The 20,259-nt window shown below is 45.3% G+C and overlaps 2 protein-coding genes across 3 annotated transcripts; both read right to left on the reverse strand.

Moving 5' to 3' along the window:
* Positions 1 to 975: 975 nt before the first annotated feature.
* On the reverse strand, positions 976 to 3,917 carry ISG15 (ISG15 ubiquitin like modifier). Its single transcript, XM_035098497.3, has 2 exons — positions 3,818 to 3,917; positions 976 to 2,104 (listed from the first exon to the last, which is right to left on the reverse strand). Exons 1-2 carry the CDS (start codon positions 3,818 to 3,820, stop codon positions 1,610 to 1,612), a joined length of 498 nt encoding a protein of 165 aa, XP_034954388.2. The 5' UTR covers positions 3,821 to 3,917; the 3' UTR covers positions 976 to 1,609.
* Positions 3,918 to 7,975: 4,058 nt separating this feature from the next.
* Positions 7,976 to 18,631, reverse strand: LOC118076011 (2'-5'-oligoadenylate synthase 1-like). 2 transcript variants are annotated; one of them, XM_088660048.1, is made up of 6 exons: positions 18,477 to 18,631; positions 13,484 to 13,778; positions 12,971 to 13,146; positions 11,637 to 11,863; positions 9,828 to 9,975; positions 7,976 to 8,792 (listed from the first exon to the last, which is right to left on the reverse strand). In XM_088660048.1, the coding sequence occupies exons 1-6, from the start codon at positions 18,561 to 18,563 to the stop codon at positions 8,748 to 8,750; spliced, it is 978 nt and encodes a 325-aa protein (XP_088516174.1). In that variant the 5' UTR covers positions 18,564 to 18,631; the 3' UTR covers positions 7,976 to 8,747. The 2 variants fall into 2 exon arrangements, with proteins under 2 accessions (XP_088516174.1, XP_088516173.1); XM_088660047.1 differs by having other exon boundaries at positions 18,381 to 18,631.
* Between the last annotated feature and the right edge of the window lie 1,628 nt (positions 18,632 to 20,259).

Here is a 20,259-nt window from a genome sequence, read left to right on the forward strand (position 1 = left end):
CACTTCGGGAACCCCTACTCTAGAGGCTGTGTACACACTATACCTTCAAAACACATCAGAAAGGCCTTTTCACCCCACAGAATTCTGGGAACTGTAGTTTGCCCCTTCATGGAGTTGCAGCTAACAGCAACCCTTAACAAACTACACTCCCCATCAGTCTTTAAGGGGGTAGGGAAAATGTGTTTCTAATGTGCTTTAAAGGTATAGCACGCACATAGCCTCTCTTTCACTCACGGGGCTTCTCCCAGCCAGGTGCTTATTATGGTCTGCATCAAGATCCCAGCCAAAATTTTTGCTACCCTTGTAATCTGAAGTTTCCCCCTCTGATTCATTTTTTAAAAAAATCCATTGCCAGCAACTGGTTCGTGATATTTCAATACTGTTAACCTGTTTGCAGTAATAAGCCTGGAAGTATCCCAGCTTTAAGTGACAATTGTGTGTGTGTGTGTGTGTGTGTGTGGAGGTGTGTGTGGAGGTGTGAACTCTAATAGTTACTTTCAACTAGTATTTGTAAAAACTAGGGTGTAAGAAGGTGTCCTCTTCCTGTCTGGTTCTCAGAAAACAGCAGCTGAGCTGCTAACCGCAGATAACCACAGTGCTCTTGACTCTTGCTAATCCAGAGTCCTTTTTTCAGTCACCAAGGTGGCAAAATCGTTGAGAGATCTGTCCCGCTCCCTTCTCCATCTTAGAATCATAGAATTGTAGAGTTGGAAGGGACCACCAGGGTCACCTAGTCCAACCCCCTGCAATGCAAGAACATTTTGCCTAATACGGTGCTCAAGCCCAGTAAGCTTTGTGGTTGAATGAGGATTCGAACCCAGGTCTCCCTAGCAGAAGTACAACTAACAGTCTTTGCCAACCTGGTGACCTCCAGTTGTGACTCACTGGGACCAATGACGTTGCCAGATTTGACAGCTGTAAAAACCACAAAAAAAATATCTTTCTCAACAGGAAGAGCATCAATCACACAAGTCATTTTTGTGTTTTCTTGTATTTATTTTTGAAAGCAGTGTGTTTAAAAGCAAGTACGAGAAAGCTCTTGAGTACAATGCGGAAGCAAAACCAAGGAGGGACAAAATAATAATTAAAAAGCAACATCTGCTATTTATTTTAAGCATTTTCGCCCCACTCTTCCCACCCACCCACCCAAAAGGCTCCCAGAGCAGCTCACATAAAACAACAAAAGGAAAAAGGGATGGTGAGGGAAGAGGAAAACAAAGAAGCCCAGTTGTTGGAAGTTATAATTTCTGACAATAGCCAGCCTGAATGGAAAGGCAAAGAGTAGCCTAACGGGGGCAGAGCAGAATGGCTGCAGCCAGGTGGAATACCTGCTGCAACATTTCTATAATACTGAGGTCTATTGGCAATGCTCTCTTTTAAACCTGTGCTAGCTGGATTTTAATGTTGAGCAATGGACGAATTCATCTCAGCAGCTGCACTGGCGGAAGCTCCTTGCGCAACAGGTGGCTCAACAAAGTTTCCAAAAATGCTCAGTACTGCTGCAAATACATAGACCATAAGGCTGGTGGCACACTGAGGATGGGGGAAGAGAGTGGTCTAACTTAGAAGCGAGTCAGAGAGGAAACAGCCTTGGGGGTCCCGAGGTCTGCTAAGCTGGCCCACCCCCCAAATTGCAGCCCCCTCGGAGGCGGAGGTTCAAGTAGACGGTGCCATGGGGAGCGATGTTGTAGTGAGACAGCTTGTTGCCATCATCCAGGGGTTTCCCTTCATATGTCAGCCAGAACTGACCCGCCTGGATGTTCTCCTGCTGCCGAATACGAGCTTTGAAGTGGTCCACCAAATCCGAAGGCATGACGAGGTAGCTTTTGGTTTGGCCCCTGGCATTATGCAGGAAGACGGGGATGGACTCCTCGCTCTTGACCACCAACAGCATGGTGTCCCCGGATTTCAGCCCGAATTTGGAGAGCTGGTCGCTGTCCTGAAGGTTGATGTTGCCATTAGACTGGCAGGCCAGCTTCTGCTGATATGGGGACAAGCCTGTCTTCTGGGCTACTTGGATTTTGAAATCCCAGACAGTTTTGCTGGCAAATGTGTCCAGGGAGTATTGCTCTCCCGACAGGAGTTTTACATTCAACCGCAGGGCCTGGGAAGGAAGCAGAGAGTGTGGTGTAGTGGTTAATGTCGGACTGCGGCCCAGGAGATCAGGGTTATCTGTTGCCCGAAGGAGCATGTGAACCTGCTCTCAGGTGTTTCTCTTAGCCTAAACCAGCGTTTCTAACCTAAAGCATTAACCCTTTTGGGTTACTGCAATGCGCTCTATGTGGGCCACCGAGACCACATAACACCGGTCCTGAAAGCATCTTGACCCCCATCATTCAGCCCCAGACACTGAGGTCCACCTCTGTGGGCCTTCTGCCGCCTCCCTCACTGCGAGAGGTAAGGTTGCAGGGAACCAGGCAGAGGGCCTTCTCGGTAGTGGCACCTGCCCTGTGGAACGCCCTCCCATCAAATGTCAAGGAAATAAACAACTATCTGACTTTTAGAAGACATCTGAAGGCAGCCCAGTATAGGGAAGTGTTTAACCTTTGATGTTTTACCATGTTTTTAATATCTTGTTAGTAGCTGCCCAGAGTTGCTGGGGGAACTCAGCCAGATGGGCGGGGTATAAATAATAAATTATTGTTATTTCCCAAACCAGAGTATCCAGCTTTTTTGGACTACAACTCCCATCATCCCTAGCTAGCAGGACCAGTGGTCAGGTATGATGGGGATTGTAGTTCAAAAACAGCTGGAGACCCCAGTTTTGGAAACACTGGCCTAAACAATATCTTTGTTCATAAGTGATGTCAGTATCAATAAAATCAGAGAGCACTGCAAGGCAGCATAACGTAAAATTCAAATCACACACACACACACACACACACACACACACACACAGTTTATGTATTGTAACACACACTATTTCGCTCACCATTCCACACAAAGAACCATTGGACTAGGAGCTGGGAGAACAGTGTTCCAATCTCCACTCAGCCGTGGGGGGGGGGCAGTCACTGCCTTCTCTCAGCCTTACCTACCTCAGAGGATTGTTGTGGGAATTAAATATGGAGGGGGGGAGAACTGTGACTGCCACTCTTTAGAGAAAAAAGGTGTGATAGAAATGCAATAAAATAAAAATTAGGCTCCATTATTGTCAGTGGGTCTACTCAGAGCAATAGAAATAAATCAAACTAATTCTTTCTCGGGATGAAGATCTAAAAGTTAAACTTACAGGTAGCTGATGAAGTGTGCATGCACACGAAAGCTCATACCAAAATAAAAACTTAGTTGGTCTTTAAGGTGCTACTGAAGGAATTTTTTATATTATTATTATATTATTAAAAGTTAAGCTGTTCTTAAAAGTCACAAGAGCAGTACAATCCCATTTTTCCCCGGGCCAGTTGGCAGCCCCATTTCCTCCTCTTCCTCACACACACCTAAGGATGTTGGGGGGGGGGGGTTAGGGTTAGGAGACATCTGAAGGCAACCCTGTTTAGGGAAGTTTTTAATGTTTGATGTTTTATTGCAGATGGGCAGGGTATAAATTATTATTATTATTATTATTATTATTATTATTATTATTATTATTATTATTATTATTATTCTAGCGAAGATTTTGAGATTTTCCTGAGCACTTGGGGTCAAAAGAAAGTAATTTAAAACAACTGTTGTTGAGATAGTTCATTCCGAATCTGTTAGACTGAACCAGAAAGAGGGTGATGACAGACGGGTCTTCTGCCCCCCCCCAAAAAAACCCCACAAATCCTGGCTACACCCATACAGGCACCCACACTCCGCTAGCGGACCTTTTCCTTACCATCGTGCCCTTTTGCCGCCTCGGTCGTAGCAACGCCTGAAGTCAGCGATCCAGACACCGAAACCAACAGCTGCCGTCGGATGCTCAGCTGGCGCGGTCTGGCAGCAGCGCCGCCTCGACTGGCCTTTTATAGCCGCCTCTTCTTTCGCGATGTCACCGGCAGGGGGAAAAGCAAAACAGAGCGGAGCGTCTCCGGGAAGATTTCACTTTCCTTTTCCTGGGCGAGCAAAGGAGAAAACGAAACCGATTAGAGACCTTGGCGATCTGGCCGTTGTTTTGATCTTGCAACAAAGGGCAAGAGAGAGAGAGCCACCGGAAGGGACGGAGCGGCCGGGTCCCGCAAGAAGAAAGATTTCTACACCTGGGACTTTTTAAGCTTAGAGGAAAAGGCTCGAGTAAATAGGGACACGATGGTGGGAATCGCTATTCAGGGAGATAAAATTGCATTTTAAAAAATGATGCGTGGCTTGGAGAAAATGAAGTTTTTCTCACGCTCTCACAACACTATAACTCGCGGGCTTCCCATGAAAGTGAATGTTGGGAGCGTCAGGGCTGATATTTGCAGGCAGCACGTAGTTAAACTATGGAACTCGCTGCCACGGGAGGCAGCGACGGCCGCGCACTGAGATGGCTTTACAAGGGGATTAGACAAATACACGGAACAAAAAGCTATCCATAGCAGGCTATGCTCTGCCTTCACAATTGGAGGTGGCATTTGTTTGTTGGTTTGTATTCTGCTCTATACCCACAGGTCTCAAGGGCAGTTCACAACATAAAATCCCAATATATAACCACAAAATACATAATCAAAACAAAACGCAACTCAATTATGCCCCCTACGTACACATTTTAAAAGGGCACTGGATGTCAATCAGCCAAAGGCCTGGTTCGAGAGGAATGTTCTTGCCCGGTGCTAAACTGGGTGCCACTGCAGAAAAGGCCCTTTCTCGTGTTGCCACCATCGGGTCCTCTGGTGGAGGAGGGTCTCAAGGAGATGGGTTTTGAGGAGGTGCTTAAAACCACCTTCTGCCACAGGTTCACCATCCCTGGTTTAAAAGACAAAAACTGGCATCAGGATTTGGGGGGACAGGGATGGGACGATGACAGTTCTCTCATCCTCTGTGGAGCAGCCCCTGGACGTGAAAGAATGGGCATGAGTTTTCTGTGGTTGCCATCGAGGATGATGACACAGTCTTGTAATTTGACCTAGGTCAAAAGCACTTGCTTCATTCGGATCTACTTTATCTTTCTGTTTCTATTTCCCCATTCCATTTCCCCCAATTGACTGGCACAAAAGAGCAGCTAACAGTCAACCATTCTAAAACCAAAGTGGTGATTTTGGGGAAGAAGAGAAAACCTCACAGGTGGGAGTTTGGACAATAAACCTATTGAACAACCATGCTATTATAAATACCTGGGCTTGGGTTTTAATTCAAAACTGTTCTGGAAGTCACAAGTACTTGCAGCTAAATTGAAATCCTCTCACTCTATTCACTCTTTACTGCGGTTTTCCAGCGTTCGGGGGGGGGGGGAGAGAGTTTAGTTGCCACCACAGTTGAGGTATTTCAAAAGAAGATTGTGCCACAATTATTGTACGGTGCAGAGATTTGGGGATAAAACAATGTCTTCCCATTAGAAGTGGTTCAGAACTCTTTCCTGAAATCACTGTTGATTGTCCCCCAAAGGTACACCCGTCCCCTTTTTTAAGAGCTGAAATAGGGCTAATCTCCTTACAAATCAGTGTACACGTAGCGCTAGCCCTATGCTGGCTGAGGTTGTCTAGCATGAGATTGTGTGACTGCGGAAAGGGTTAAAAGCCCCCATCCAAACAACGACTATTGTCAGTGCAGGTAAGAAAAATAAATAAATTTTAATTTTTATCATCTACAATACTCTCTTATTTATTTTATAGTAAGTACATTGATTATTGCTTTCATTCTATGGGTCAATGGTAATTATTATTATTATTATTATTATTATTATTATTATTATTATTATCATTATTTATTATTTGTACCCCCGCCCATCCGGCTGGGTTTCCCCAGCCACTCTGGGCGGCTTCCAACAAAGATTAAAATACATTAAAATGTCACACATTAAAAACTTCCCTAAACAGGACTGCCTTCAGATGTTTTCTAAATGTCAGGTAGTTGTTTATCTCTAACATCTGATGGGAGGGCATTCCATAGCACGGGTGCCACTACCAAGAAGGCCCTCTGCCTGGTTCCCTGTAGCTTTGCTTCTCGCAGTGAGGGAACCGGCAGAAGGCCCTCGGAGCTGGACCTCAGTGTTTCAGCAGCGATATCACAAAAGCCAATTTTTGTGAGGTCGCAAATTTAAGCCGCACTTCATTCACGGTCAGAATTTGGAGGTGGGGAGGGAGTAAGGCTTATATTCAAGCCAGTATGGTATGTGCAATGTCTCTTTTGTCAAGTTGCGCTTTCTACAGATCAGTTTCATTTGTTGTGAGACATTGTTGTGTTACATTAGGAAGAAAAGGGGGAAAGAGGTGGAGGGGGGAATGGTGAGTGGGGTGGGGTGGGGTGGGGAGGCAGGGCTTCTGTTCTTCTACTTTAGTGTATGTGTGGGGTTTTGTGTCAGCGTCACTCGTGTGGGTTCTCTTTACTATTCGCTTTCATTCCTTTGGTGTGAGATGTTGGGGTTGGTCTAGGGCAGGGGTAGGCAACCTAAGGCCCGGGGGCCGGATGCGGCCCTATCGCCTTCTCAATCCAGACTGCAGACGGTCCAGGAATCAGCGTGTTTTTACATGAGTAGAATGTGTGCTTTTATTTAAAATGCATCTCTGGGTTATTTGTGGGGCATAGGAATTCGTTCATTTCCCCTCCCCCCCCCAAAAAATACAGTCTAGCCCACCACATGGTCTGAGGGACGGTGGACCAGCCCACGGCTGAAAAAAGGTTGCTGACCCCTGGTCTAGGGCAGGGGTAGTCAGCCTTTATATACCTACTGCTCACTAATGCATCTTTCATTATGGAAAATTTCCTTACCACCCACCAGTGCTCGATGGAAGGATTCAGCCTGTGCCATAGAACCCCCTAACACCCACCTAGAATCCTGAAACACCCACTAGTGGGCAGTAGGGACCAGGTTGGCAACCCTTGGTCTAGACCAGGCATCCCCAAACTGCGGCCCTCCACATGTTCTGGCCTACAACTCCCACGATCCCTAGCTAACAGGACCAGTGGTCAGGGATTATGGGAATTGTAGTCCAAAACATCTGGGGGTCCGAAGTTTGGGGGTGCCTGGTCTAGGGTGTGGTTGTTTGCTTGTGATTGGCTATGGTGAACTTTGTTTTCATGTGTGAGTGGGGTGTGTGTGTGTGTGTGTGTGTGTGTGTGTGGATCAGATTAGCCAGATGGATTCGAATGCTGTTGGTAGGTTCCTGTTGCCTTGTTGGGTTGTGTATGTGATAAAGGGGAACCATACCCGGGTGGAGGCGTCTTCTTCTATTTGTCCCCGTGTCAGTTTCAGTTTGTTGGTTAGTTTTTTCTAATCCAGCTGTTCCCCATACTATTTGATACCATTGGTCCATGCTTCCTCCTGGCAGGTCTCTCCAGGGTCTGGCTACGGTGCTTCTGGCTGCTGAGAGTAGGTGGGCTATGAGCTCTTTGTGATGTCAGTGGGCATCTACTTCTATCCAGAATGTTCATGGCTTTGGACCTAGAGACCTCGGGCAACTATTAGCATTCAGAAACCCTCTTTCCCCCTTTTCTTCCCAATGTCTCAACAAACGAAACCGATTTGTAAAAATGTTATGAGAGACATCGCATATATTTCTGTAAACCAAGAAAATTAAAAAAGGGGGGGGAGAAAAGAAACCCAGCTCCCAAGATGCATTCCTTTTTTTAAAGTTATTTTTATTAAGATTTTCCAACATATAAACAAGAAAAAAGAGAAAAAAAACAATATTCTCCTATAACATACATCATCTTTGACCATCCAACTTTAAGAATAGAGAAAAAAAGAAAAAAAAAAAAGAATAGTTAACAATAAAAATAAGAATAAAAATCAACATTCCAATGTCCTAATTTCATAGTTCAATAATAGACCTCCACGAGAATTCCTTTTAACGGTTCATTACATCTCTAACTTAGCAGATTCTAATCAAATTTTCATCTTCTTAATTAATTTTTTAAAAAAATCATAGTTACATTTTCCCCTTAAATTCAATTGTCTAACCTATATAATTTTACACTCTTAATTCCTAACCTACAACCTACACAATTGCTTATAATCCGATTCAAATATCAATTCTACAATATTTTTTAGAATAAATTCTAAATTTCTTCCACTCCTCTTCCGTCTTCTCCTCTCTCCGGTCGTGAAGCCTTCCGGTCAGGTCAGCAAGTTCCATGTAGTCCAACATCTTCATCTGCCATTCCTCCACTGTAGGTATCTTCGGTGTCTTCCAGTACTTTGCTAATAATACTCTCGCCGCAGTTGTGGCATACAAAAACAAATTCACATCTATACTAGGCAATTCTTTTCCTACTATGCCCAATAGGAAGGATTCTGGTTTCTTAAGAAAGGTGTTCTTCAACACTCTTTTCAATTCATTATAAATCTTTTCCCAGAAATCCTTAACTAATGGGCACGTCCAACACATATGATAGAATGTTCCTTCCACCTTTTTGCATTTCCAACATTTATTATCCTGGTTATGGTATATCTTAGCAAGTTTCACTGGCGTCAAATACCATCTATACATCATTTTCATCGTACTTTCTCTTAAAACAGTGCATGCAGTAAATTTCATGTTCTTCTTCCATAACCTTTCCTACTCATCCAACTCCCAAGATGCATTCCCCCCTCTTTTTATAAAAAAATAGCTTGGAAAGCAATATAAGATGCCCCCTCTTCAAACACCCATGGAGTGCTTCATCTTATGACGAGGCTGGAAGGGGTCTCCTCAGAGTATGGCGCAAGAGTACGGCTCTTCCCAGGGCACTTGCAGCTGGAAGGAAAATGAACAAAAATGTAGAGTTTGCAACTTGCCCACATTTCGTGTATTTTACATCCCGCTTAATACTGGAACAATCTCAGTGTTTTATTAAGTGATACTTCCAGAAGAGCTTTGGAAATCTACACCTCGCGGACAGAGATCTTTCTGTAATCGCCATGGAAAGTGATTCCTGGCGAATCCACATATTGGAATTATAAACATCCCTAACACAGGCAACTGTCACTGAAGGGCCAATACTTTTATTTTAAGACACACCTAATTGATATGAAAATAGTTGCATAGTATTTAGGGGACACACACACACAGCACATTGTATAGAGGGGCTTGAAGTGTGACAAAAGCAGGGGGCCATAAGCACGTAGCTTGCAAACTGTTATCAAATGCCCACACCCAGTAAAGGAAGGAGGGGAGTACAAGCTGGGCTCACAGGACCAGATAAGAAGGGAGAAGAGCGTATGGCAGTTTGGAATACATGTGCTTTTTTGTAGTTAAGGAAATCAGGTGTTGCCTGTTTGTGACTGTATGAAAGAATTGTGCATCCACCAGTCGGTGTGCAGGTTGCAAGCTGATTGCACTGCACCTTTGCTTAGAACAAATAAATCTTGTTGTATCCTGCCTGGCATGTTGCCTCTTTTGTGTTGGTTCCATTGCTCCGATTACCCGGGTGGGACTTGGGTCCTACATCACAGCATCCATTTAGAGCAGGGGTCAGCAAACTTTTTCATCAGGGGGTTCTCAGACCTTGTGGGGGGCAGACTGTTTTTTTCGTGGGGGGGGGGGTTGGAGGAACGAACTCCTATGCCCCACAAATAACCCAGAAATGCATTTTAAATAAAAGGACACATTCTACTCATGTAAAAACGCACTGATTCCTGGACCATCTGCAGGCCGGATTTAGCCGTTTTGCTTCTCAATATACAGTACTCTGGTTGGCCTCTGAGATTTCCTCCTACCGATAGGGATAAGGGAAATGAAGCAGTTTTTTCTTACAACACTACAATTCTATGATTCTACTGCTGCCCTCACCGGCACATCCCAGGGTTGAACCACGGAGCCATCGGGTTTCACGAAGCATGCCTGCCCAGCACACTCAGCGGCCTTTTCTGCGAGCAGATCCCAGCGTTTCCCTTCTCCTACGATCCCGGTTGGATCTGCTGGGTCAAGGATAACGGGCCTAAAATACAGGAACAGGGAAGAGTCATTAGCCTCAGGGAGGAGCAAAAGAGTCCTGTCCTAGAAGCCAGGTCTACCGCCCACCAAGCAATTTTGGGGGGGTGTATAGGCTCCCCCTCCAAACCCACTCATGGTGGTTGTGGGAAGCCAGAAGTATCAGGAGATGAGGAATCACCAGCCCTGAATAAAGATACGGTACCTCTCCTCATCTCTCACCACTGCTATGGTCTGTATTTGAAAAGAATCCCACATTGAAGATCTGCTGAATATATGCCGGTTTGTTGGTTTGCTTGTGATGCGCCTGTGTGTTCATGGGTTTGAGGGTGTGGGAAAGCAAGGCTCACTTTCACCATTTTCTGGATCTACTTGTTCTGAGCTCTGGCGCCACCTACTGTTGGCCTCCCTGCCTTTTGCCCTACGAGTCCCAATGGGTCACACCCACTGCAGCATGTAGACCCCCACAAATCATGTGACCCCACCAACAGAAAAAGATTAGCAACCTCAGCCTAGGGGCAGTGATGGCGAACCTATGACACGCGTGTCAGCACTGACACGCACAGCCATTTTCGGTGACACGCGGCTGCATGCCGAGACCTCACTGCTGGCCGGCGGCGGAATGCCACAGGTGACGCGTCTCTGTGGGGCCTTGTGGACTTCCAACACTGCCAGGTGTTTATTAATGCAGCCGCCGGGAGGTGAGGCCTAGTCTGTTGACCTTGGCTTGGGCCAGTATTTAAATACGAGCCGAGGCCTCCGCCCTGTATCTCCATTCCTTGGCCCTGGCCTGACTCTGTGGGTTGTCTGGTAATGGCCGCCTTGGTGTATTCACATGCGAGCTGAGGCCTCCGCCGTGCATCTCCATTCCTTGGCCCCACAAGCTGCACCTTGCAAAACCCAGATCTTACCCACTGAATCGGTGCGCAGAAAATTCAAAGAGATATTTGGCTTACAGGGCATCTGATTCAGTGGGTAAGATCAGGTTTTCCTAAGGCACAGCTGCAGAACGAAGAGAAAATATCTCAGACCTAGGGGAATTAATTGGTACACAATATGCTCAAAATACAGAGTGGGCTAAAGCATGAGTGACCCCTAAGGCAGGTCATCCAGGTGTTTTTCGACTTCCATCAGCCCCAGCCAGCACAGCCATTTTGGACTCCGACTCCCATCAGCCAGCTCTGTTTGATCTGGAGGGCGCCAGGTTGGCAAAGCCTGCCCTGAATGGACACCCATTTTGCTTCCATAGTGGGATCAGCCTTGTGTTTGAGATTGGGTTGCCATATGTCCTCTTTTTCCAGGACATGTCCTCCTTTTCATGGGTAGAGCCTTCACAGCAATCCATAGTTAAAAGTAGGGCAAATGTGTCCCCTTTTTTGCTCTTCAAAATACGGCAGCCCTAGAGATCTCCTGCATCTCTTCAGAGAACCACCGTTCTCAGGATTTCAACTCTCACTTTAAACCTACAACAGATTTGCCCGAAAAACTCTATGTAGGAAAACGTTGGGGAAAGATGAAAAGTTGGGGAATATAGAGGGAGGACTTGCTATTCATTTGATCCATGGTGCGGGAGTGGGGGGGGGGGAGGAGGTTACTAGTCCATAAGAGGTTCCCTATTTTCACCTGCAAAATGGCAGCGCATAAGAGGGAGGCCCAGAGGACACTGACCTGGGTTTCCGGAGCTGAGTATGCAGGTATTGTTTGAGAGTCTCATTCTGAAAGTCATAGTACTTTGTCCAAAAGATGCAGAGGTCTCCGTGCTGTTGGATGAGCCAAAGGACCGTCCGGAAACCTTCCGCCATGTTGAAATCAGTCTTCTCACCATCTTGTTCCCAGGCGTAGACAGCCAGAAGCTCAAGCGCATACTTTGGGGGCTTTGATTCCCAATCTGGCAGCTAAAGTTACATGGGAGAACATACTAAGTACAGTATAACCCACAGCAATGTGATAGGATTGGACCAATGGAAGAATATGAAAGGATCAGGCAGCGGAATGGGATATACAGGCTGGCAGAACTTAATTCGTTCTGGAGGTCCGTTCTTAACCTGAAATTGTTCTTAATCTGAGGTACCACTTTAGCTAATGGGGCCCCCGGTTGCCGCCGCCGTGTGATTTCTGTTCTCATCCTGAAGCAAAGTTCTTAACCCAAGGTACTAGTTCTGGGTTAGCAGAGTCTGTAACCTGAAGCGTCTGTAACCTGAAGCATCTGTAACCCGAGGTACCACTGTACCTGACAACTTAAGACCAGAATTCACAGCCATGCCCCCTTCTAAGATTATGCAACCATTTTGTAATATAATAATAATAATAATAATAATAATAATAATAATAAGGGATGCATCAAAGTTATCAGTGCAGATCTCCACGTGTTGCCTTTTGGCCAGATTTACTATTTTCTCTACACATAGATGGGCAAATGATTTGGAGTGCTCCAATATCCCCTTTTGAAAAGACTTAAATTGTGTTTGATGTGAAGTTCCATTCATAACAGAACTTGCACCCTATTCTCTTGAAACTGAAGAACCTGTTTTTTTCAGTGTTCCAGACTGAATAGGATTCCCCAAATTTAGGTCTCCAGCTGTTTGGGGACTATAATTCCTATCATCCCTGATTGCTGGTCCTGCCACTTCACTGAAGACCTTTTCTTTACAGCAAGGGCCGTCTTAAGCACCTTTGGCACCCTGGCGCCATGGTGCAGCGGATCCCTCCGCTGCCCCCTGCTGCCCTGTTTTCCAGCGCGACAGGCGTGCGGGCGTCCAGGCTCAGCGCACAGCGCCACCCAGCCTGACCGTAGAGCCGGCCCTGTTTACAGCAGGTTTTAAAACTGAATTCTGATTTTTAGAGTGTGTACTCATTTTTAGTCTTGGATTGTGTCCATTCTCCCATTTACTGTGCACTCACTGGGTTTCCAGTGCTAGGCTTTTAATTTGAATTCGCACGTGATCCGAAATTCATATGTTTTGTGTGTGTGTGTGTGTGTGTGTGTGTGTGTGTGTGTGTACCTGTTTGTACCAGTATTTCACCAAACGGATGAGACTTTTCAGTTTGGCAGGGCGCTCCCTGATGAAGTCTTTCTGCAACTCGGTGAAGCAGGGAGAGAACTGACCCCCACGGCCGTCGCTGCTGTGGATCAGTCTGATGTACACCTGGGGGTCAGGCATGCCACCCCTGTAGTGACCTGTTTTGCAAAACAAAAATGGAGTCACAGGTACAAGGAGAAGGAACAGCCGTGGCTTCCCTTCCTGGGAACTGTAGTTTGTTAAGGGTGCTGTGGTCCCATCTCTCCTTGCAGAACTACAATTCCCACCATTCTCTGTGATGAGGAATTGACTGCTAAACTGCTCTGGGAATGGTAGACCATTAGAGGGACTGCTGGCAACTCTCGGTGCCCTTAATGAACTACAGTTCCCAGGATTCCTTGGGGGAAGCCATGACTGCTCAAAGTACTATCAATAGTGTTTTAAATCATAGGTGGTGTAAATGGGGCTTCCAACCCTAGGCAAGTGGAGACTTACCGAGAGCATCAAAGGCCGGCAGGACATCAAATTCAATGTACTCTGTGAAATCATCAGAACGAAGCTTGAAGCTGAGCACACGTGGGTTGTCCCACTTTGATCTTTCAATCTGTATTTCTATATCGCTCGGTATTATTTCCCGGCATTCCTGGGAATTGAGCCTCTTCATAATCTCCTGGATGATAGACCTCATGTTTGTTTCCTGGTCTTTGTAGCCATTGAAGATGTCAAGGAACAGCACGAGGTCAGCATCTGAGTCCCTTTTCAGAGCTGTGCCTTTGCCAGATGAGCCACCCTGGAGAGGGAAATATGATGTTGCTTCAAATAATAGCCTTGCTTCCTTGCACTCTGATGAATGAGTTGATTCCAGGCAGGGGGTGGGCAGACTGGTCAATTTCTAGCTTGTGTCAATTTCACATGTATCAATAGAATCATAGAATTCTAGAGTTGGAAGGGAGTCAAAGGGTCATCTCCTCCAACCCCATGTGACGCATAGATATTGGAATCAGGCCTTTAGCGTGGTGGCAACGACACTTCGAAATCCTCCATCCCATTGCTAGGGCTGTACGCCTGAGTCATCCAAGGCCTGGATCCTGATCCAAATTGGGACTATTCAGAGGGATTCAGACTTCAGCTGAGCCAGGTTCAGACAACCACAGATGTTATGAGAGAGGGATAAATACTTTTCTCTCTCCACGCCATAGATAATTTGTGGGAATGTTTAGGGATGCAGGAGAGGATATATTGTTTAATATGTCCTAACCGCTCTTAAGACAGCATCTTAAAAAGCAGAGACATCACCTTGCCGACAAAGGTCCGTATAGTTAAAGCTATGGTTTTCCCAGTAGTGATGTATGGAAGTGAGAGTTGGACCATAAAGAAGGCTGATCGCCGAAGAATTGATGCTTTTGAATTATGGTGCTGGAGGAGACTCTTGAGAGTCCCATGGACTGCAAGAAGATCAAACCTATCCATTCTTAAGGAAATCAGCCCTGAGTGCTCCCTGGAAGGACGGATCGTGAAGCTGAGGCTCCAATACTTTGGCCACCTCATGAGAAGAGAAGAATCCTTGGAAAAGACCCTGATGTTGGGAAAGATTGAGGGCACTAGGAGAAGGGGACGACAGAGGACAAGATGGTTGGACAGTGTTCTCGAAGCTACGAACATGAGTTTGACCAAACTGCGGGAGGCAGTGCAAGACAGGAGTGTCTGGCGTGCTATGGTCCATGGGGTCACGAAGAGTCGGACACGACTAAACGACTAAACAACAACAACAACAACAACCGCTCTTAAAATTACCCCCCTGTGTTAGTAACTCTTCCATACGCCTAGAACTTAAGATCCCTTCCTTAGAATCTTCCTTATGGAGGCGAGTCTTTAATTATTGGCTGACCCTCTGGCATAGACTATCTTGCCATTATCTGGTGCAGTGCCTATGGCGAGATGAGTTTGACAGTCCATGGCCAAGTAAAATCCATGCTAAACTCCTGTTTTATTGAATTTCTCCGTCAGACGTATTAAATCTAGACCTCGCCTCAGCCAAAAGACTCATTAAACAAAAACTAGATGACAATGAGTTACAACACAAACTTATGACTGGTAGTGGGGCTTGTTCTCCTTTGAATCATGGTATTACCCCAATGTATCAGGTTCCATCATATCTATCCGCCCTCTCCCCGGCGTCTCATAGATTTGTGTTCATCAAAGCAAGGTTTAATGTTTTCCCATCAAATATACTGAACCATAAAAGGGACCCAGGTGGTGCTGTAGGTTAAACCACAGAGTCTAGGGCTTGCTGATCAGAAGGTCGGCGGTTCAAATCCCTGCAACGGGGTGAGCTCCCATTGCTCAGTCCCAGCTCCTGCCCACCTAGCAGTTCGAAAGCACATCAAAGTGCAAGTAAATAAATAGGGACCACTCTGACGGGAAGGTAAACGGCGTTTCCGTGTGCTGCTCTGGTTCACCAGAAGCAGCTTTGTCATGCTGGCCACATGACCCAGAAGCTGTCTGCGGACAAACGCCAGCTCCCTTGGCCTATAGAGTGAGATGAGCGCCGCAACCCCAGAGTCGGACACGACTGGACCTGATGGTCAGGGGCCCCTTTAACTTTTATACTGAACCATAGATTTTCCAAAGGCCTAATTTCTGTTCTATGTGCTTGCGACAACAGATCAACAGAATCTCTTTATCATATGATGTTTAATTGTACATTGCAGCCCAGTCCAATATTCTGAAGCCGTTAATCCTGGAGATCGCCGATAAACCATCCGAGTCTCACCTAGCATGTGCGTTACAAGACAATGATCCATACAGGACCCTATTGGTTGCAAGGTTTTGGGTCTCAGTCCTCGCGTACAAGAAACAAGCCAGAATGCTCCACAATTATTGATACCCTAATATAGTTTCCTATATGTCTTATGTAAATACAAAATGATTCATCCAAGGTTCTTCCCCCCAAATACTGTAGTGTAATCCCACAGATCTACTCTATTTATATGTTGGAAATTTGTATCTCTGTTTTTTACGTCTGATTTATTTTTGTGGTGTGGGCTTATAGCCGAATAAAGAGTTTATCTATCTATGTCCTAACCCAACTTGTGTTAAACAAGTTTATAAATCAGCAGAGTTACATTCCCCTTTAAAACACACAGCGGATGTGGCACTCAGGTTCGCTAGAACCTCTATAAGAATAATAAACGACCTGGTATATTCCCCTTTATTCCCTCTTAAAAGATAAGACACGACACAGTCTTGTATAAAAGTATAAAGAGTTTACTCACAGTATCAACCTGTTCACAATTGGTTCCCAGGAAGGCAGACTAGCTTATAAAGGTAAAAACATGTGTGGAGTCTACTCATAATGAATGAGCCGAGAGAGGATTTGTGGCTAAGATGTTGCTTGCTTGAAAGTGTGATTTTTAAAAAAGGAGGAAGATGGTGGCCAGTCCTAGTGTTTATATTTACATGTGCATAGGTGAAGCCACACCCATCTCATTGTCCTCAGCTCAGGAGGAAACAGGAAATTCCGACTAGCTGGGCAGACACACACACACCTCTTTTCTAGGTCCACTCTAGGGATATTGTACTTGACTGCTCCCGTGTTTCACATCCCACATAATTTTAGTATAAACTTTTATCATGTCGCCTCTTACCCGCCTATTCTCTAAACTGAAAAGACCCAAATGCTGGGAAAAGGGAGCCATGGGGCAGATGTGGGGGGGGGGTGCAGAGAAGCTATGCAAAGTCCTACTCATTGCACACCTTCCATTCTGGGCCACCTTCCAGGGACTGGCAAGACAGTAGTGGGCAGGGCCAGAGGCAAAAGTGGGTGGGGCAGCCCGATGCAGGTGGTACCTTTGCAAAAATAGGTGCCCCTGATTAATAGACTGGCATATCTTACTTGTTTGTGCAGATGTATATGTAAATGGAAAATGTTTAAGTAGCTATTTAAAAAAAACCTGCCGTTATCAAACACGATCTTTAAAAAGGTGCTCTGGCTCATGAGAACTTCTTTAGCTTTTAAGGCACCACAAAACATTGCCACTAATTATTATTATGATTATGGTACTATTGATTTTTACTATTACATTATCATTACTATTACACTACTGCTACTACAAATGTGTTGTTATTAGGTTGTATCCAATGAAGTCCTATTCAGGGTAGATGCATAGAAATCAACTGGCTTAAGCTGGTCATGTCCATTACTTTCAATTGGTCTACTCTGAGTTGGAGTGCGACAGTTTAAGAAATTGGTTTTCTTGCCTGATACCATAGTAAGGTCCCAGGGCAGGCTGCAGCTATGTAAAAATGTGAAAATAAAGAGAATAGGATGGGGTTCTAATATATATAGTCGTACCTTGGATCCTGAACACCTTGGTACTCAGACGTTTTGGCTCCTGAACACTGCAAACCCAGAAGTGATTGTTCCAGCTTGCGAATGTTCTTTGGAACTCAATCGTCCGCCTTGGTTTCTGAATGTTTTGGAAGTCGAACGGACTTCCGGAACAGATTCCATTTGATTTCCAAGGTACGACTATATATTTCAGGTGTCAAAGACCAGGGTGAAGATGCATGTCATCAGCACATGGCCGAAGTTACAGGTATGCTTGATAAGGAATATATGCTTGATAAGGAATTTAAAATGGTTTTACTGCACCCTACCTCCCCTGCCCAAGGTGGAATGGACTGCAACTGAAAGGATTTGTGGACCAGGTCTGTAGAGAGGGAGAAAGGTGTCGAAGTGGATTATCTGGGGAAAGACTCTGTGTCAAGAAAAGAAGAGAGACCCAATATCCCTCCGCAACAGGACTGAGAACATTGATTTGAATGACTACACATGTGAAAGGAAAATATGGAAAATAAAGAGTATTGTTTGTAAAGTTGATATATTGACAGCTGTGAGAACGGTTTTCATCCAGCAAAGATTTCAAGACAACAGGAAGTGGCGACAACAAAAGAGATGACATAGGTTGGCAACAGGAGCGGGAAACCTGATTTTTAAAAATTGCATTAAATTAAATAAATTTGGTTTGATTTGTATTAATTTGGAAAACTAATAAAAAAATTTTTTAAAAAAGCTATAGGGCAATTGTGCAAAGGGCACTTCTTTGGGGAGGGAATTCCCCAGCTCAGGGAATGTCCTTTCCTGGGCTCCCTTCTGAGGACAGTAGAGCTACCATGAGGGACCCCTGCCCACCTTAATACTCAAGAGAGTCACTTAGAGGCTCTGCGTACAACTGCAAATCCTCGGAACTGTAGCTTACCTGTCACAGAGCTACAAGCTACACTCTACAAGCTTAACAATCTACACTCTCGTTCTCTTCCCCACTTCCATTGCTCTCCCTTTGAACCTGCCCACACCGTTCTTTCTTAGCACCCAGACTCTGGCACTGACCTTGACAATCTTCAGCACCTTGGGTCGAGGAGGGGGCGCATCCCTGAAGCAAGTGCGTTTCAGGAATTCACAGATGATGTCGATGGCTCTGCACACCTGCTGATTAAATTCCCTATTGGGCTGGAGATTCTGAAAGATGAAATTGTCCAGTTCTCTTGGTCCACAGCTGTAGAGGCGGTCCATGGTAGAGGTGTTGGGGCAGGAGAGAGGATCTAGCAGCTTCTGGTTCTGCTTTCACCTCCACTGGCAATAAAGAAGGAAATACCTGCTTTTTGCCCCTGTCTTCGGTCTTGTCAGTATTTGCTCTGCCCTGTTCAGTTTCGTTTCCTTAAGTTTCGTTTTGCTCAGAATAGCGGCTTTAATCTTAGCATAAACAGGGTCAAAACAGGAAGCAGGAGAGTCATTTCCGGCTCCTACAAGGGATAAGGCAGAAATTAGATTTGGTTCATGTTAAAGGCAAACTCTGATAGATAGATAGATAGATAGATAGATAGATAGATAGATAGATAGATAGATAGATACGCAGGCAGGGGTGGCCAACTCCCAAGACACTGCGGTCTACTCACAGAGTTAAAAACTGGCAGTGATCTACCCTCCTTTTTGGGGTTCAGGTCAAAGTTGTTGAACTTTTTTTAGGAAGGAGGAAGACTGATTTTTTGGGGGGGGTTAAGGTCAAAGTTGTTGAGTTTTTTTCAGGGAGGAGGTAAAATGTTGAGCTTTTCTTAGGGGAGCCACAGTTGTTCAGCTTCTTTGGGGGGAGCCAATGATCTACCAGTGATCTACCGCAGACATCCAGTGATCTACCAGTAGATCACGATCTACCTGTTGGACATGCCTGATAGAGAGATAGAGAGATAGAGAGATATAGAAATATATAGATATATGCATTGAAACATGAAAATTCAAAGTTTTCTGTGCTTGGCAATGCTCTGGCCAAGTAAGGTGATGTACTATGATGTACTAAGACAGAGGATCCCAAATGTTTTAGGTCCACTGCCCCCTTGCTACCACAAATTCATCTCCAGTGCCTGCTACCTTACCCTCAGGGCTGGATCTACTATGAAACTCAAACATATAAACAGTGGTACCTTGGTTCTCAAACGGCTTGGTTCCCAAACACCAAAACCCTGGAATTAAGTGTTCCGGTTTTTGAACTTTTTTCGGAAGCCGAATGTCTGATGTGGCTGTTTGCTATTGTTTCTGGGGCGCCTGCACCAATCAGAAACTGCACCTTGGTTTCCAAACATTTCGGAAGTCAAACGGACTTCCGGAATGGATTAAGTTTGGCGCTTTTGTTTTTGCTATTTATTTGGTGTTTTTGTTTCTGAGGCTTTTTCGGTTAATTTGTTTTTGTGACTGCGTGGAATCCAGTTCAGCTACTGATTGATTGATTGATTGATTGATTGTGTCCGAAAACCAAGGCACAGCTTCTGATTGGTTAAAAAACTGGAACACTTACTTCCGGGTTTTCAGTGTTTGGGAACCAAGGCATTTGAGTACCAAGGCGTTTGAGAACCAAGGTACCATTGTATAATGCACAGGAGCAGGGGCTGGTAGAAAAGTTGGCAACGCCATCAAATTCCCTATAGCGTTCATGCTTTCAGACTTAGTCAGGAACAGTTAGTTCCTTTCCTCCTCTTTCCCTGAATGTAGTAGAACAAGATTCTCCAAGGTGGCCTTTCCATCCCATTGTTCTTCTTTGTTACCCCTCCTTTCAACTAAGAAAACACATCCGTGCCTTGTCTCAAGACAGGCCCTGCCTGTCCCCTGGAGTGTCAGTCAGAGCCAGATAACTAAAGCCCAGCTGGAGAGGATGCAATTAACAGCTGAAGTTGGGGGGGGAGAGAAAGGGTGACTTTTCTGTTCCCACCCAGAGTTT

The sequence above is a fragment of the Zootoca vivipara genome, chromosome 16, assembly GCF_965207765.1.
Source record: "Zootoca vivipara chromosome 16, rZooViv2.hap1.1, whole genome shotgun sequence".
Classification (NCBI taxonomy): Eukaryota; Metazoa; Chordata; class Lepidosauria; order Squamata; family Lacertidae; genus Zootoca; species Zootoca vivipara.

Coding starts and splice junctions, on each gene's coding strand:
- LOC118076011 (XM_088660047.1), bottom strand. CDS start 18,563: ATGGACCGCCTCTACAGCTGTGGACCAAGAGAACTGGACAATTTCATC. Junction 13,779..18,380: donor AGGTGCTGAAGATTGTCAAG/GTCAGTGCCAGA, acceptor TTCCCTCTCCAG/GGTGGCTCATCTGGCAAAGG. Junction 9,976..11,636: donor ACTCAGCTCCGGAAACCCAG/GTCAGTGTCCTC, acceptor CCTGTATTTTAG/GCCCGTTATCCTTGACCCAG.